At 44.4% G+C, this 18,682-nt stretch overlaps 1 protein-coding gene across 2 annotated transcripts in view; it reads left to right on the plus strand.

The window, feature by feature from the left end:
- Positions 1-754: 754 nt before the first annotated feature.
- The window catches only part of LOC124033738 (myocardial zonula adherens protein), a 22,953-nt gene continuing 5,025 nt past the window's right edge, over positions 755-18,682 (plus strand). For both annotated transcript variants that reach the window (XM_046345956.1, XM_046345957.1), the window contains exons 1-7: positions 755-1,264; positions 2,268-2,348; positions 13,680-13,769; positions 15,319-15,486; positions 15,696-15,788; positions 15,900-16,013; positions 16,496-16,648. In XM_046345956.1, the coding sequence (XP_046201912.1) occupies positions 1,199-1,264; positions 2,268-2,348; positions 13,680-13,769; positions 15,319-15,486; positions 15,696-15,788; positions 15,900-16,013; positions 16,496-16,648 (765 nt within the window). In that variant the 5' untranslated portion in view covers positions 755-1,198. The remainder of the gene's footprint in view (positions 1,265-2,267; positions 2,349-13,679; positions 13,770-15,318; positions 15,487-15,695; positions 15,789-15,899; positions 16,014-16,495; positions 16,649-18,682) is intronic.

The following is an 18,682-nucleotide window of genomic DNA, read 5'->3' on the forward strand; positions in this document are numbered from 1 at the left end:
CCTTTGGAGGTAGTCAGGGACCCATTGTATCTGGATATCAATCAAGTGTAAACAGATCTGGATGGTCAAACCATGTACCACTAGAAAGGGCCTGGCCTCGAGGGACCCCCATTCGAGCCAGTGATTAGTCTTTTGGACGTGAACATTCTGACAGTCTAATAAATACATTTCATATATGCTATTGCAAAAATAATCATTGGTTGTGTCTATAAAGGTCTTAGGTAAAATTAAAATATGAAAGGAAATCTATTTAAAATAAAACAATTTAATGTAACTGCATACAATAAGTACAAATGAAAAACCACTTATACACCACAATTCAATACACCACAACAAAGATAATTAATTAATTATTAATTTGTTAAGGGCAGGTCTTCAACAACATTTTTAAACATTTTTTTTCTTCTGAAGAACAGAATGGCATATTTTGAATTTAAATATATTACAGTACTTTGAGTGTTTTGCATACAGGGAGGCCCCAATAAATCTGATCACAATGTGGACACATTGGACGGATAAGAGACACACTTTAAAACCATGTGTAGATCTGACCAACTTTGATCAGATAGTGATTTGATCATATTGATCAGATCACAAAACCCACAGGTTTGGGCATGGTGTAAACAGGGCTTTGTAAACAGGGCTATGTGCCATAGAGCTCCACCTGTCCATGATTGTGAGGGCCCACCCTGTGACAGCCCAACCCAGGTGGGAGGCGCAGAGCAAGAGAGTGGGTGAAATGTGGCCCGACAGGTCTGATGGGAGGCTCATGGAAAGAGGGAGAGAGAGAGAGAGAGAGAGAGAGAGAGAGAGAGAGAGAGAGAGTCAGTCAGCCAGGTAGAGTCAGGTGCTGTCTACAGTCTGGGACAGTGTCATAGTTCTATACAGTAGCAGAACAGTAGGGATTGTGTGGAGCTGGTCTGTAGTCTAGCCCCTGACTGACTGGCACTCAACAAGAATACCAGGCCTTGTTCATCAACTGGAAAATGAATTCTACATAACACTGAAGAGAGAAACTTGTCAGAGTGGATCTTTCTTTCCCCTCCCCTCTTGTTCATTCACTCTCTAGTCTCTCACACAGTGGCTGGAGCTGGGGGCTGTGTGAGTTTGTACTGTAGTCCAGAAAGAGAGTGAGAGGAAGAGAGGGAGGGAGAGAGGAAAAGAGATAACAGGGGAGTGGACAGAGGCCAGGGGAGACATGCTACGCTACAGCTCACCAGGATCGGTCACCACCACCGAGGACAGTCCAGAGCAGCCCAGTGAGGTAAGGAGCCCCAGGGGGCCACTCTGTCCCAGGATAGAACCCAAACATCACTCATTCGCCTGTCAGATGAGTAGCATGGCGTGTTGGTTTGTGTAAGTTAGTGTGTTTGTAGACTATCTGATGTTTGTTTGCTTTTGTCTCTGCTCCCCCCACTCCCCGTTCACTTTTCTCTCTCTCAATCTGTTTTCCTCACGTCTGGCTGCTCAAGGCTAGTTTTTGTAGCATGTCTACATCACAACTAATCATTCTCACTTTTTGAGTGTTGCCGGTATGTTGGAATTTTGCATGTGGCTCAGGGATCCGTGTATCTGTTTGAGCTTGTAATGAGAGCCGAGTATCTGGGAGGCAGGGCTGTCATGTTTATTTGATCAGCCCAGAGCGCAAAGCAGACAGCGTCTTTAAACTGCCAATAAAAGCCATTCTCACAGCTAATGAAGTGACACCAAAGGATTTATAGCCAACATAAAAGCCAACATGGAGTTGGATTAATCCTTATGATGATTACAGCGTCATGTTTCACTCTCAACCAAGAGATTGCTTTAGCAATTACAGTATGTTAATCAGCTCCTAGGGCACCTTGGTTCTAAAGGGATGTGTTGAACTTGTAAACAAGATAGTGCTAGCATGAAGTGGTATAAAGCATATTGATGCAGTTACCTCATTGCAGTTACATTTGCATCATTTTTGTTTGTGGTTTCACAGTCTATAATTATAAATACTGATGGTGACCTGTTGTATTTGGACCCCGTCAGAAACATTCCACTGCTTATTGTAACACAACAATCAGGCTCATTACAACACGAATGTTGTGTCTCACATGCTTATCACATTACATATGAACCAATCCATTTTTATGTCGTAAAGAGTGACACTGGGTAACACAACACATTTGAGTTTTCATCCAACTATGACATTGATTACTGGTGCATGAGCTTGAACTGAGTGACATTGACATTTTATTTTTATGTCTGTGTGTGTTTCTATCTGTTTTTGATTGTCCCAGAGGAGGATCCGGCGCCTCAGACTAACTCTTCATACAGGAGACAATGGACAGAATGAGACCAAGAAACCAACCTCAGACAGAGTGAGTCTCAAAATGCACACCCAGTCAGCCTCACACACCCAGTCAGCCTCACACACCCAGTCAGCCTCACACACCCAGTCAGCCTCACACACCCAGTCAGCCTCACACGTCTTCATCTTCACCACCCTATGGAGCCTGGATTTATCTTTTCTCTCTCTCCCCTCCCTTAATCTTTGCTTTCTCAACCTGTAGTCTGTATGCTCTGCCTCTCTCCCTTTCTTATTCACAGCCCTCTCTATCCCTCAAACACACACAAGTCAGGTGAGAATTGTGAAGTAGGAACCCGCTTTGATTCAGTTCTAGAAACATTCCATGGACTGTAGCATTCGGGGCGGCAGGTAGCCTAGTGGTTAGAGTGTTGGACTAGTAACTGGAAGGTTGCAAGATTGAATCCCCGAGTTGACAAGGTAAAAATCTATTGTTCTGCCCCTGAACAAGTCAGTTAACCCACTGTTCCTAGGCCGTCATTGAAAATAAGAATTTGTTCTTAACTGAATTGCCTGGTTAAATAAAGTTTTAAAAAACTGTTTACACAATACAGAGACGAGGAAAAGGTGGAACCCCTGAGATTTACTGCTGTTACATTATCTGGGCTGTTGGTTATGCAACTGTATCCACACAGGGGTGTGTACAGTACATACTGTAACGAGTGCACTGAGAGTCAGGAAGCAAGTTCAGGGACTGAGTGTTTTAACAACGCACAGACATGAAAAAAGAGTCAATAACACCTGAGGAAAAGGGAGTGACCGATATAGAGAAGATAATCAAGGAGGTATGGAGTCCAGGTGAGTGTCATGAGGCGCAGGTGCGCAAGACGATGGGGACATGTGTGCTGGATAATCAGCAGCCTGGTGACCTAGAGGCCGGAGAGGGAGTATACATGACACATACACAGCTGTGTCTGATTTTCACAGTACGCTGCACAAAGTTAGGAGCTGCGTGTCCATTTTCATCTACAGTAGAACTCTCTTCAGCATGCACAAGCCTAGCTGACAACAGGATTACACAGAACCGCATACTGTTGTCTGTTTTCAGATGCCGTATGTCATATGTAATGTACACGACACATGATAACATCATACTGTAACATTTTGTTTGTCGTCTTATACAAATGTTTAGCCAATAAACAATCACTAAACAATCACGGAATTATTTTTAATTACTTGGTACCTACTTAGTACACATGGGTAGCCTACGTCATAATAAAGGCAGGCATGTTGTTTGCCAGAGGTGGTTCGCCGTTTTGCTCTGTTTGTGTTGAGAAGCTGTGGTCTGGCAAAGTTACATCAGCTAGTTTGTAATGTAAGTGTTTGACAGCACACAGTGTGCTGCTTAGAATCACATTGAGGTTAGGTGAAGAATGATTCGGTCGCTCCTCCACAGAGACTGAGATAGTGACAGAAAGCAGAGAGATAGGTCCATGCTGTTCTTTGTACCTTGTACACTGTTTCTCTAACCTGCCCCACCCCTTTGTCATCACAGTTCAGCTGATAGCACCGTGATTAATGGTGTAATCTGATGGTGTTTCCCTTCAGGAAGCTGTGCATGTTTACAGCATTACTACGGATAAAAGACGACAGCCAGGTCAGGGTTGAACAATGAGCAGCACAGAGGAGAACAACGTTGGGCCCTAGTTAATTAGGACCCAGAGTTTTTCCTGGTTTAGTTATGTGGTCTGGAAATACTCAGGGCCCTGCTGATGATACTTCACATCTGTGCCAGTCGTATGAGGGCCGTGCCACTCTGCCATGGCCAGCTGTGCGCTTCAGACTGCAATGTGGTATCAGTCTGTGCTGAAGCTAGGCCCACTTAACGAGCCACCCAGCACTAACAAGAGCAGCGCTCTGGAGCGGCCAGGACACATCGCACATTACATGAATAATTATCCCAGCCCATTAACTTCAGAGACCTTACAGATAGAACATAAACAGAGGATTAGTATGTAAGGACGTACAGTGGGAAAGTAGGGGAGAAGGATGATCAAAGTGCCTCCCCTCCGACCACATCCCCTCTAGCTTCCCTTTATCTATTGACTTAGCAGGCATGTTGAAGGCAGCTGACATAACTCTTCCCTTGTTGTCAGGGTTTCATTCAATAATGCCAATTCAGTATTCATCAGTACAGTACTTTGAGTGAATCAAACAATAAGCAGATGATGTCACTACGACCTACATCTGAAAATAAAGGTCAGCATCAAACATGGAGAGCGACTATCGTAAAAGTCTGTGGGCTGTCTTTGACACTAGATTATTTGATGGTTGAACTCGCTGTATGTAGATGTTATCTTCAGAGGAATTGAAAATATAGGTAACAATAGGGAACACTCTCATATTGTGCACATATTCTTGGTTTGTTAGTCATTTGGAAGTGAAACCTGGGTAGCAGGAAACAAAAAGACTGTGGTGTCGCAAAGAGATGGAGAAGACGAAGAAAGAAAACACATATGACAAAGTAGTTAAGTGAAGGAGGGAGGAAACATCTTACATTTAAGTCGGAGATATCATGTTTTGGAAAAGGACAATGACGAAAGTGGTGATCTACCATGAAATTAAAAAGGGCGTGTCCTGTAACCCGACACTCCGTGTGAGACAGTCTTATCAGTGACTCTGACCTGGATGTGGTGTAATGCATCTGCTCCATGTGAACTGCCTGGAACTGTGGCACAGAGGTGCTAGACTGAAAGTTTATACGCCTGCAATGTAAGACCCCCACTGCCACAATGGGCTTGTGTCAAAGGATGGTGTTTTTGAAGTTAAGGCATTTTAATCAAATGGGTTATATTAGCAAATCTTTTTAATTCTACATGACATGTAATGTAAGTTCCACATACAGTTGAAGTCTGAAGTTTACATACACCTTAGCCAAATACATTTAAACACAGTTTTTCACAATTCCTGACATTTAATCCTAGTAAAAATTCCCTGTCTTAGGTCAGTTAGTATCACCACTTTATCTTAAGAATGTGAAATATCAGAACAATAGTAGAGAGTATGATTTATTTCAGCTTTTATTTCTTTCATCACATTCCCAGTGGGTCAGAAGTTAACATACACTCAATGAGTACTTGGCAGCATTGGCTTTAAATTGTTTAACTTGGGTCAAATGTTTTGGGTAGCCTTCCACAAGCTTCCCACAATAAGTTGGGTGAATTTTGGCCCATTCCTCCTGACAGAGCTGGTGTAACAGAGTCAGGTTTGTAAGCCTCCTTGCTCGCACATGCTTTTTCAGTTCTGCCCACACATTTTCTTTAGGATTGAGGTCAGGGCTTTGTGATGGTCACTCCAATACCTTGACTTTGTTGAAATTAAGCCATTTTGCCACAACTTTGGAAGTATGCTTGGGGTCATTGTCCATTTGGAAGATGCATTTGCGACCAAGCTCTAACTTCCTGACTGATGTCTTGAGATGTTGCTTCAATATAGCCACATAATTTTCCTACCTCATGATGCCATCTATTTTGTGAAGTGCACCAGTCCCTCCTGCAGCAAACCACCCCCACAACATGATGCTGCAACCCCCATGCTTCAAGGTTGGGATGGTGTTCTTCGGCCTGCAAGCCTCCCCCTTTTTCTTCCAAACATATATTTTATTTTTTTATTATTATTTTTTACCCCTTTTTCTCCCCAATTTCGTGGTATCTAATTGTTCCTCCAAACCTATCAATGGTCATTATTGTCACGGTTCATTAATCCACTGCCTCCCTCTCTCTCTCTCTCTCTCTCTCTCTCTCTCTCTCTCTCTCTCTCTCTCTCTCTCTCTCTCTCTCTCTCTCTCTCTCTCTCTCTCTCTCTCTCGTGTTTGTGTGGGCGTGGTTCCCAATCTCGGCCTGATTGTCTGCGCCAGCTGGAACCACTTATCTTCCCTTTTATATGTTCTGTAACCAGTGTTTCTTGTTGTCTGATCGTTGTTACTTCCCTGAGGTTGTGTCGTGTGTCCGTGCTCATCTCTCGCCGCCCTTGTGTGGATTATCTGCTGTGCTCCTTCCTACCCATCCGGACACACTCCCCTGGATTTCTCAGCACGCTATCATCGGAAGATGCGCCCTAGTCCCTGGGTCAGATTCCGTCTGAGTACAGTCTGTCTGTCCTGTTGCTGCTGTAAACCGTATTCATTAAACCATCGTTGCTTGCATCTTGCATCCGCCTCTGTATTGTCACAGAACGATCAGACCAGACCATGGATGCAGCGAGTTCAACGAGTCTGACCGAATTCATTTCCTGCAGTATCACGAGAATGGATCAACAAGAGGAGAACATCTCCAGCACAGGTCGGGCAGTACAAGCCCTTGCGACTCAGGTATCCCAGCTGACCCAACAATTGCAACATCTGAGGGGTTCCGCTGCGCCACCTACACCGGCAGTTCAACCCGCCCCGCCAGAGCCGGATTCCCAGCTAGAGCCATGGCTACCGACACCAGAGGGTTATTCAGGTGATCCTGACTATTGCAGAGCTTTTCTTACGAGATGTTCCATGCATTTCTCGTTGCAGCCACGGACCTTCAACCGTGAACAGTCTAAGGTAGCATTCGTACTCACACTGCTATCAGGCAAAGCGGCTCTTTGGGGAACGGCGGTGTGGGCGAACCAGGACCCATGCTGCACCTCTTTCCAGACACTCTCCGAGGAGATGAGAAGGGTCTTCGATCGGGCCGTGGCGGGTAGGGAGGCGGCCAGACTACTCGCTGACCTTCGCCAAGGAGACCGTTCAGTATCGGAATACTCCATCCATTTCCGCACTCTGGCCGCAGAGTGTCAGTGGAACGAGGAGGCGCAGTGGGACATGTTCCTGCATGGGCTGGAGGACCGGATCCAGAAGGAGATTTATGTTCTGGACCTTCCCAGGAGTTTAAATGGACTAGTGGAACTAGCCTTGAGGGTCGACGCTCGTCTGAGTCGTATTGGCCGCCGAGCATGCCCTAACAGACCGTATAACGACACGGAGGGCTGGCATGCCAGCGGCGGGAACACGGCCAGTTCAGCCTCCGCTCACGAACCCATGCAGCTGGGGAGAGCTCGCCTCTCCCGGGAAGAGAGGGAGAGGCGGGGATCCCAAGGACTCTGTCTCTACTGTGGTAGAGCGGGCCACTTTATCCACTCCTGCCCGGTAAAAGATCAGGCCCGGTAGTAAGCATGAGGCTACTATCGGGTGGTGTCACCACAGAGAAGACCTCATCATCTACTCTCCTCCTGGTAAGACTAAGATGGGCCACCCACACGCACGACACCCAAGCCTTACTGGACTCAGGAGCAGAGGGTAATTTCATGGACTTCAAGCTCGCTCACAAACTCCAGATTCCTATCACCTCACTCACGCACAAGATATCCGTCAACGCTCTCAATGGTCAAGAACTCCCCAACATTTCTCACACCACTGAACCTATCACACTCATCACTTCTGGCAATCACACTGAGACACTATCATTCCTACTCATGGACTCACCCCTTGCACCATTAGTTCTCGGCCACCCTTGGCTCACCCAACACAACCCCAGAGTTGACTGGGGTCATAACTCTATATCCATGTGGAGTAACAAGTGTCTTGAGTTGGCATCTTCACAAGGTCCTTTGCTGTTGATCTGTGATTGATTTGCACTTTTCGCATCAGTATGTTCGTCTCCAGGAAACAGAATGTGTCTCCTCCCTGAGCGGTATGATGACTGCATGGTCCCATGGTGTTTATACTTGCATACTATTGTTTGTACAGATGAACATCGTACCTTCAGGCGTTTGGAAATTGCTCCCCAAGGATGAACCAGACCTGTGGAGGTCTACAATTTTTTTCTGAGGTCTTGGCTGATTTCTTTTGATTTTCCCATGATGTCAAGCAAAGAGGCACTGAGTTTGAAGGCAGACCTTGAAATACATCCACAGGTACACCTCCAATTGACTCAAATTATGTCAATTAGCCTATCAGAAGCATCTAAAGCCATGACATCATTTTCTGGAATTTTCCAAGCTGTTTAAAGGCACAGTCAACTTAGTGTATGTAAACTTCTGACCGACTGGAATTGTGATACAGTGAATTATAAGTGAAATAATCTGTCTGTAAACAATTGTTGGAAAAACGACTTGCGTCATGCTTAAAGTAAATGTTATAATCAACTTGCCAGAACTATAGTTTGTTAACAAGAAACTTGTGGAGTGGTTGAAAAACGAGTTTTAATGACTCCAACCTAAGTGTGTGTAAACTTCCGACTTCAACTGTATATGTCCTAAGGAAAGGAAATAAAGCTCAGGGCGCAAAGCAGAATTACAGAGGTATATAGCACAGTGGAGTCTTTCATTATGCAAGCAATTTTGATACACAGCCAAGCTTAGATAGTGTTATGTAAATTAAAGTAGTGAATAGTACAAGGTGCTATCTAGAACGTAAAATTATTATTTGGCTGTCCCAATAGGAGAACCCTTTGAAGAACCCTTTTTGGTTCCAGGTAGAATCCTTTTGGTTCCAGGTAGAACCCTTTTGGGTCCCATGTAAAACATTTTCCACAGAGGGTGAGAGTTCCCAAGAGTTCTACCTGGAACCAAAAAGGGTTCATCCTGTGGGGACAGCCGAAGAACCCTTTTGGAACCCTTTTCTTTCTAAGAGTGTAGAAGCAAATATTGCCCATTGCTTTCACTTTTGAGTTCTTCAGACTAGGCCTCTCTCATCTGGTTTTCCATGAATACATAACACTGACAGTCCAGTAAGGGTCAAATTCCTTTGGCAGGACATGAAAACTGTTTTCACAGCCCCTTATCTGACTGGATAGAAGAAGAAAAATCTGTGTCTGTTGCAGCTACAACTTCAAAGAATCCAGGACAAAACTGGAATAAATGCTCGCTCTGCAAACATGCTGAAACACCTATATTGTAATATTTAAAATGCAATAGAGGCTGACATATTGAGTTCTTTCAGAGGGTGTGTACAGTACTGGCCATAAAACATAATGCCGGCCATTCTTCTCTCCCATCTGTTGGAATTCACATTGCCTATTTGGAGCGCCTCATAATTTCTCGTCAGCCTGCTCTCTCTGTGGATTATCTGGTGTGGAAATGTGAAGCAACGTCGAGCTCAGGAGGCCATGAAACAACAGTGGCGTCATTGTTCCCCATCTCTTATCTCTGCTGGATGGGCGAAGGACACATTCTCTCTCTGGCTTGATGGGCTGCAGAGTAGATGTTTTGGCTGAAGTTCCTCTGAGCTAATATTTATTTAGTATGGAAGCTCCTATTTTCTCTTCTTAGAAACAAGAGCTTTTTTATACAGTACCAGTAAAACGTTTGGGCACACCTACTAATTCCAGGGTTTTTCTTTATTTGTACTATTTTCTACATTGTAATAACACATCGAATCATGTAGTAACCAAAAAAGTGTTAAACAAATCAAAATATATTTTATATTTGAGATTCTTCAAAGTAGCCAACCTTTGCCTTGATGACAGCTTTGCACACTCTTAGCATTCTCTCAACCAGCTTCATGAGGTAGTCACCTGCATTTCCAGGCGTGCCTTCTTAAAAGTTAATTTGTGGAAGTTATTTCCTTCTTAATGCATTTGAGCCAATCAATTGTGTTGTGACAAGGTAGGAGTGGTATACAGAAGACAGCTCTATTTGGTAAAATACCAAGTCCACATTATGTCAAGAACAGCTCAAAAAAGCAAAGAGAAACGAAAGTCTGTCATTACTTTAAGACATGAAGGTCAGTCAATCCGGAACATTTCAAGAACTTTGAAAGTTTCTTCAAGTGCAGTCGCGAAAGGAAATGAAGACCCAGAGTTACCACTGCTGCAGATGATAAGTTCATTAGAGTTAACTGTCTCTCATGAGGACAGCCACAGGAAAGGAAGACCCAGAGTTACCACTGCTGCAGATGATAAGTTCATTAGAGTTAACTGAACCTCAGATTGCAACCCAAATAAATGCTTCACAGAATTTAAGTAACAGACACATCTCAACATCAACTGTTCAGAGGAGACTGTGTGAATCAAGCCTTTGTGGTTGAATTGCTGCAAATAAATTATTACTAAAGGACACCAATAAGAGGAAGAGACTTGCTTGGGCCAAGAAACATGAGCAATGGACATTAGACCGGTGGAAATCTGTCCTTCGGTCTGATGAGTCCAAATTTGAGATTTTGGGTCCCAACCATCATTTTTTTGTGAGACGCAGAGTAGGTGCACAGGTGATCTCCGCATGTGTGGTTCCCACCATGAGCGCATGGAGGAGGAGGTGTGATGGTGTGGAGCTGCTTTGCTGGTGACAGTGATTTATTTACAATTCAATGCTCACATAACCAGCATGGCTACCACAGCATTCTGCAGCGATATGCCATCCCATCTGGTTTGCGCTTAGTGGGACGATCATTTGTTTTTCAACAGGACAATGACCCCAAACATACCTCCAGGCTGTGTAAAGGCTATTTGACCAGGAAGGAGAGTGATGGAGTGCTGCATCAGATGACCTGGCCTCCATAATCACCTGACCTCAACCCAATTGAGATGGTTTGGGATGAGTTGGACCGCAGAGTGAAGGAAAAGCAGCCAACAAGTGCTCAGCATATGTGGGAACTCCTTCAAGACTCTTTGAAAAATATTCCTCATGAAGCTGGTTGAGAGAATGCCAAGAGTGTGCAAAGCTGTCATCACGGCAAAGGGTGGCTACTTTGAAAATCGAAAAAATATTGTTTAACACTTTTTTGGTTACTACATGATCCTATATGTGTTATTTCATAGTTTTGATGTCTTCACTATTATTTTACAATGTAGAAAATTGTAAAAAATTAAGAAAAGCCCTTGAATGAATAAGCATGTCCAAACTTTTGATTGGTACTGTATATCAATTACCATCCCGTGTTGTTGATGTCTGTCATCAAGGAGTGTACAGAAACTAGGCTTCTCCTAGCTCTTTCCCCACAAAGATTTGCGGTAGTCCAAACCATTCTTTAAAAAATAAATGTATGGGTTATGACTAAGATGTGGTCTAAAATGAAATAATGACTGTTCCCAGTGATCAAAACTACAGTTGTTATGCAGGTGAATGAGGACCCAAAAGCGACTTAACAGAAACAGAGTTTATTCCAGTCCAAACAGAAAACGACTAATCCTGAATTCTTAACAGGTAATGTCCAAACGGGGAATAACAGAAATCCTCTAGTCTGTAGAGGGGAATAACAGGAGAAGTGGCCACAGACTGCAGGTCGCTTCGGGTAGGCGCAGGCCGTAGCTGATAGAGACACCTGCTCACACGCAGCATCTGATGAAGGCAAAAACACAACAGGACGGAACCAGTACACAGCGAACAGCAAACATCAAACAAGGATCCGACAAGGACAGAAGCGAAAACAGAGAGAGAAATAGGGACTTAATCAGAGGGCAAAATAGGGGACAGGTGTGAAAGAATAAACGAGGTAGTTAGGAGAATGAGGAACAGCTGGGAGCAGGAACGGAACGATAGAGAGAGAGAGGGAAAGAACCTAATAAGACCAGCAGGGGGAAACGAATAGAAGAGAAAGCACAGGGACAAGACATGACAATATATGACAAAACATGACAGTACCCCCCCACTCACCGAGCGCCTCCTGGCGCACTCGAGGAGGAACCCTGGCGGCAACGGAGGAAATCATTGATCAACGAACGGTCCAGCACGTCCCGAGAAAGAACCCAACTCCTCTCCTCAGGACCGTAACGGGAAACGATGAAGAGGGAATCTAGTGCAATAACTCTTATAAAAATGAGACACGGGTAGAGAACTGTAAGCGTTAGAGCAATCAGGACCAAACAGGCCAGGAGAGTAACAACTAGGGACAGACTGAGACACAGCAAGGCTAAGACCAGGAACAGGAGAGAGGCGGTGGCAGTGGACAGACTGAGACACAGCAAGTGCAGGAACAGGACCAGGAGTGATGCGGTGGCTGGAGACAGACTGAGACACAGCAAGGGCAGGAGAGATGCGGTGGCTGGGGACAGACTGAGACCCAGCAAGGCCAGGAGCAGAAGCAGGAAGAAAGTTACCGGACTTAGTCTGCGTGCAGTCCGAACAAGCAGCCACGAAACGGCGCGTGTCACGCTCCTGAGTAGGCCACCAAAAACGCTGGCGAATAAAAGCCAGCGTACCCCGAACGCCGGGGTGGCCAGCTAACTGGGCAGAGTAAGCCCACTGAAGAACGGCCAGACGAGTAGAAACGGGAACGAAAAGAAGGTTCCTAGGACAAGCGCGCGGTGACTGAGTGTGAGTAAGTGCTTGCTTAACCTGTCTCTCAATTCCCCAGACATTCAACCCGACAACACGCCCCTCAGGGAGAATCCCCTCGGGGTCGGTAGACGCTACAGAAGAACTGAAGAGACGGGATAAAGCATCAGGCTTGGTGTTCTTAGTACCCGGGCGATAAGAAATCACGAACTAGAAACGAGCGAAAAACAACGCCCAACGAGCTTGACGCGCATTGAGTCGTTTGGCAGAACGGATGTACTCAAGGTTCTTATGGTCAGTCCAAACGACAAAAGGAACGGTCGCCCCCTCCAACCACTGTCGCCATTCGCCTAGGGCTAAACGGATGGCGAGCAGTTCGCGGTTAGCCACATCATAGTTACGTTCCGACGGCGACAGGCGATGAGAAAAATATGCGCAAGGGTGGACCTTATCGTCAGTATGAGAGCGCTGGGACAGAATGGCTCCCACGCCCAGCTCTGACGCGTCTACCTCGACAATGAACTGTTTAGTGACGTCAGGTGTAACAAGGATAGGAACGGATGTAAAACGCTTCTTGAGGAGATCAGTACAACAATCATACGACCGGTGAGGAGGAAGGGAGGTGGCTCTGGACCGACTGAAGACTGTGCGCAGATCGGCCCTCCTGTCAAATCACCAGGTTCCTCCTGTGAAGAGGGAGCAGAAGAAACAGGAGGAATAGCAGACATTAAACATTTCACATGACAAGAAACGTTCCAGGAAAGGATAGAATTACTAGACCAATCAAAAGAAGGATTATGACACACAAGCCAGGGATGACCCAAAACAACAGGTGTAAAAGGTGAACGAAAAATCAAAAAAGAAATGGTCTCACTATGGTTACCAGATACTGTGAGGGTTAAAGGTAGTGTTTCACATAATATACTGGGGAGAGGACTACCATCCAAGGCGAACATGACCGTGGGCTCCCCTAACTGTCTGAGAGGAATCTACCCTTTAGCCCATATCATTATCTGAAAGAGGGGAATGCATTGTGTACATTGAACCATATAATTTGCAAACAAAATATTACAAGCATTCAGTGATAATCAGGTTACAGGGTTGTGAAATATGTCCATACATTGTGAACACACAGTTTGTTTGTTTCTGTTTGTCTTCTCAGCAAGAGGAGAAGGTTGTCAACGGAACATGGAAGAAGAAGAACACAGTCATCCAGAGAGAGAGACCAGCTGGCAGTGAGTCACCTGTACAGGTAAACTACCACAACCACAACATAAAAAGCTATCATGGTTTCCTACATAGAGGCTTTTGAAAGGGAAAGTTACAGAATGTTATGGTGAGAATATGGGAAGTGACTTCCTGAATTTGTGGTCAACTCTGCTATTGGCGTGTGAAACACAAATATGCAAACTATGTACTGTATGTAAACAAGAACATTTAGAACCTTTTGTATTATCCTTGATATAACCTATCCTCAGATAATTCTAAGTATTGATTTCTGTGTATGTTAAACAAATGTTGTTGATGTGTAGTATTGGGTACAACTCTCTGCCTCTGGTAGAAACAGAGGTCATATGGACCTATGTGCACAACCTGGTCTCAGAGCATTTCGTATTATTCTGTACGTGAATTCGAGTCTCTCAATTTTTGTATGATATGTTATGTTTCGTATGGTATGTATTAATTTGGGGCTATCCATCACCCACTTTAAATTACAATTCATATTATATGTTGTGACTTTTCAAAACCTACAATATGTTAGGAATTTACTAAATGTATGATATGTTACGAATTCTAGCTAGGTGGCTAACGTTACCTAGCTAGCTAATGTTAGGTAGGCTGGAGTTAGGGTTGGGGTTAGGGTTAAAGGGTTAAGGTTAGGGTTATAGGAAGGATTAGCTAAAAGGGTTAAGGTTAGGGTTAGTGGAAGGGTTAGCTAAAAAGGGCTAAAGGGAAGGGTTAGCCAACATGCTAAGTAGTTGCAAAGTAGCTAAAATGTAGTAAGTAGTTGAAAGGTTGCGAATTAGCTAAAATGCTAAAGTTGTCCGTAATGAGATTTGAACTCGCAATCTTTGGATTGCTCGACATTTGCGTTATCCGCCCACCCACAATACTTTTGTGTTTGCCTTAAGTAACCATCTGACTTATGTAACCATACCAAACGTAACATATCATACTAATTTGAGTGTCCCAAATTTATCGTCAAAGGCAAACAGATTCACCTTCCATCGTTTATACTGGAGTCTGTGGCATAGTAGGGCGGGCCATTGTTTTGGTTCCTCTATTGTTGAATAATGTAGGGTAGATAACAGACTCAAATATGGGCTGGCTGCCTGTCTGATCATAACAATGGAAACATATTGCTTCTTCACACAGTAAGACTTATTCATTGTGAGACTGATAAGATTCTGTATCTGTGTCACCCAGTGGATTCCTCTCATACTGTATGTTACTGTAAGATACCATAAAGGTGCTAGAGTCACTTCTTGATACTGCTGAGCTACAAAGGACCTGTGTCAGTGTGTACCTGTGCTCCTTAAGAGCCCTGTTGGAGAGGAACAATAGCAGGGAGACAGCAGGAGCTGGGTTGCAGAAATATGACACCCTCACTACACCCTGTTTCCATCCCTGCTTCCCAACCTCCAGATTCAAGTGCTCAGCAGCAATGCTCGAAATACCTGGGCATGCGCACATATGCAAACGCACAAACACTCACATAGAGGCGAACACACACACATCTACAGGCTGGTAGAAAGTCTGCCTAGATAGAAACCTGACCGGGTTGATCCTGTCTCCCTCAGCACCTCAGTGCAGCGACCAATGGGGAGCTAGAGACGTCGCTGCAGCGGCAGCACGGGCCCAAGGTGTACGGTGTGTTGCAGGGGACAGGCTCGGATAGACAGCAGGAAGTGATGGCGTGCGAGTGGTCTGTCAATCACCTGAGGGATGAGATGAGTTACATCAAGGAGGTGAGTGGAGATGGAGAAGATTACGATGAAGCTGATCCAAGTTAAGGAGTGTAAACAGAGCAGAGGCCTACAGTACAGTACACCTGACAGGCCTGCAGGGTATCCAAGAGCTAACACCAGGATTCTGTAACATGGACAATATTATAGATTTGCTAATTAAGCAATAAGGATGGATTACTCGAATTGTGTGTTATCTCTGTGCTGCACAGGTGCGAGATTCCCTGGAGAAGGTCAGAGAGCGGATGTACGGCCAGTTTGGAGGAATGCAACATTCGATGCAGAAACTATCACAAGACATCAGGGTAAGACAATACACAAAGGCACACATGACTAATAAGACAGCTAACAGCTTCTTATAAGCACAAAATGGATACAAAATCTGAGAATTGGGTGTGCCATGTGTGTCTCTCCAGACTGCCAACTCCCAGAGGAAGACTCTGGAGAAAGAGGTGAGGGTTCGGACTGCAGCCATGGACAGCTTTGACCAGATGAACAGCTCCCTCATATCTGCCAACATCGACCTCCAGGTACAGGATCAACAACACTGTCAAACAGGCCTGTCACTGTCTCGTCACGGCCATCCCACTGGGCACCTACGTCAGTTCAATGTCTCGTTTTGATTTACATTTGTGAATTCAAAGTGAAATCAACCAAAAATGTCACCCTGTGATTGGATGTAAGTTAAAAGTTGGGTGAAAAAAGATGAAATTCCCGTACGTTGATGGCTTTTTGCAAATCCAATCAAGTTTTCCACTTTGATTCAACATCATCACATAGAATTTTGGGGTTGAAATCACGTGGAAACAACATTGATTGAACCAGTTTTTGCCCAGTGGGCAGCACTATACTTAAGGATATCCTGTCTGGTTCATTATACATGTTTGTTTTAAGTAGCTCGAAGCTGTTAATCTTAGTTTCAGTGTATGACTCAATCTTTCTGCTCATGATTGCTGCATGCAATAATGCCCATGGTTGGTATGAGGAATTAAAGAACTAGCTTCCTTTGCAGAAATCTCTACTAGAGAGCTGTCACAATCGTGTGGACACCCGGGATGAGATGAAGAGTCTGAGAAGCTCCTTTCAGCAGGCTGAGGAGAGGCTGAAGGAGAGGGAGAAGCAGCTGGAACTTGCCCAGGCTGAGAACCACACACTCAAACTGAAGGTAGAGTACTAATGTAAACACAGCACACCAGCACCACACAGTGGCACAGGCCTGGTAAGCGTTTGCTTTTTGTTTATGGGGCACAGTTTACTCTAGTCATTAGTGATCACAGGATACACCATCCTCACCCTGAACGAGTGCCATGAAGTAGTAATGGTCATCACAATTGTTAAAAGGTTATAAAAACAATTCCAATAAATGCAAAAGTTGGACACCGGATGAAAATACTCAAAACATTTTGAATTTTTTAAAATCAATTTGATGGATAGTCTAGTCTAGTGGGTAGGATTTGGTGCTCTCACCGCCACGGCCTGGGTTCGATCCCCGGTCAGGGAACACACTATTTGGCTCCCGAGTGACACAGCGGTCTAATGCACGGCATCTCAGTGCAGGAGGCATCGCTACAGTCCCTGGTTTGATTCCAGGCTGTATCTCATCTGGCCGTGACTGGGAGTCCCATAGGGCAGCGCACAATTGGTCCAGCGTCGTCCTGGTTTGGCCGGGGTAGGCCGTCATTGTAAATAAGAATTTGTTCTTAACTTACTTGCCTAGTAAAATTTAAAAAATACATTTAAAAATTTGACAATTAATGAATGTTCAGGGATTTTGGTGGGAATTCAGGTATTAAATTGGTCAAATTTGCAGTTATATACACATTTTCTAATGGTATCAGTTTCTTATGTGTGCTAAAATAAAGAAAATGATTTGGGTTTCATTTGTGTAAATACACTGGGTGTATTTGTATATATAAATGTACTTATTAACTGGAGGGTTCGAGCCCTGAATGGTGATTGGCTGACAGCCGTGGTATATCAGACCATATACCACGGGTATGACAAAACATTTATTTTTACTGCTCTAATTACGTTGGTAACCAGTTTATAATAGCAATAAGGCACCTCAGAGGTTTGTGGTATTTGGCCAATGTACCATGGCTAAGGGCTGTGTCCAGTCACTCCGTGTTGCATCGTGCACAAGAACAGCCTTTAACCTTGGTATTTTGGCCATATACCAAAAGTCATATTGAGATTAAAAGTCTATTTTACAAGAGAGCCATGTATACATTACAATGAAAATATAACAATAAAACATACACATATTTGTCTAATGTTAGCATAGTGTAACTTTTCCCTGTGCATTCAGATAGTGTATTAACATAATAATCAGCTTTGGCTTTTTAAACTAGTTTAACACACAATTTCTCAATCCCCTGACAGACTGCCAGTCTGGGCTGAGTCTGTGAATCTAGTTTTGGCCCAGGCAGCATCTCTGTTGTGTATGACTCTGATAGCTCTGGACTGAACCAGGGGCAAGACCTATTTTTAATTCTCCATTTTTGCGGCACAGTCGGTAGCGCGCTGGACTACGGGCTAGAAGGTCAGAAGGGAGACCTGCTCCCTGCTGTTTCATTACATTGCTGTCAGAAGTTGGATCGGACCTTGCATCCATGACAGTGCGTATGCTTGTCTGGTGAACGCGTCCCAGACGACTCCGCCCTATGGGACTCCCAATCACGACCAGTTGTGATACAGCCCAGGATTGAACCAGGGTCTGTGATGCAGTGCCTTAGACTGCTGTGCCACTCGGGAGCACTCGGCATTCTATGGAAAAATCTCTTCGCGCTATGGCAAAATGTGAAGAATTGCAGTAAAGAATTGTGAATAATTGCTTTAAAACGGCAACTTTTTCTGTACGCCCCATTGCAAAATGTGCAGAATTGCATGAAATTAACGTAAAAATGTTCTCTCCACTGTCAAGAGGGGGGCTGCTAAAATGTTTTGCTTGCAATGTGGTAGGAGGCGTTGTACGCACATGTGGATACTTCGGCCCCTTATAATAAGTTCAGATTTTTTGTGGCCAAACCCCCATCAAAGTTGACCATCCCTGCATTGTATGATTGATATCTCTCTGTGGCTTACTCCGTTCTTTTCATTTACCTCTCTACTTCAGTCTCAGAATGCTCTGCTTCATTTCACACATTTCATGTTCTGGTTGTTTCATTCAATGTTCGATTGTGACTCCCCTGATCCTTTG

This window comes from Oncorhynchus gorbuscha, linkage group LG04 (genome assembly GCF_021184085.1).
Source record: "Oncorhynchus gorbuscha isolate QuinsamMale2020 ecotype Even-year linkage group LG04, OgorEven_v1.0, whole genome shotgun sequence".
Lineage (NCBI taxonomy): Eukaryota > Metazoa > Chordata > Actinopteri > Salmoniformes > Salmonidae > Oncorhynchus > Oncorhynchus gorbuscha.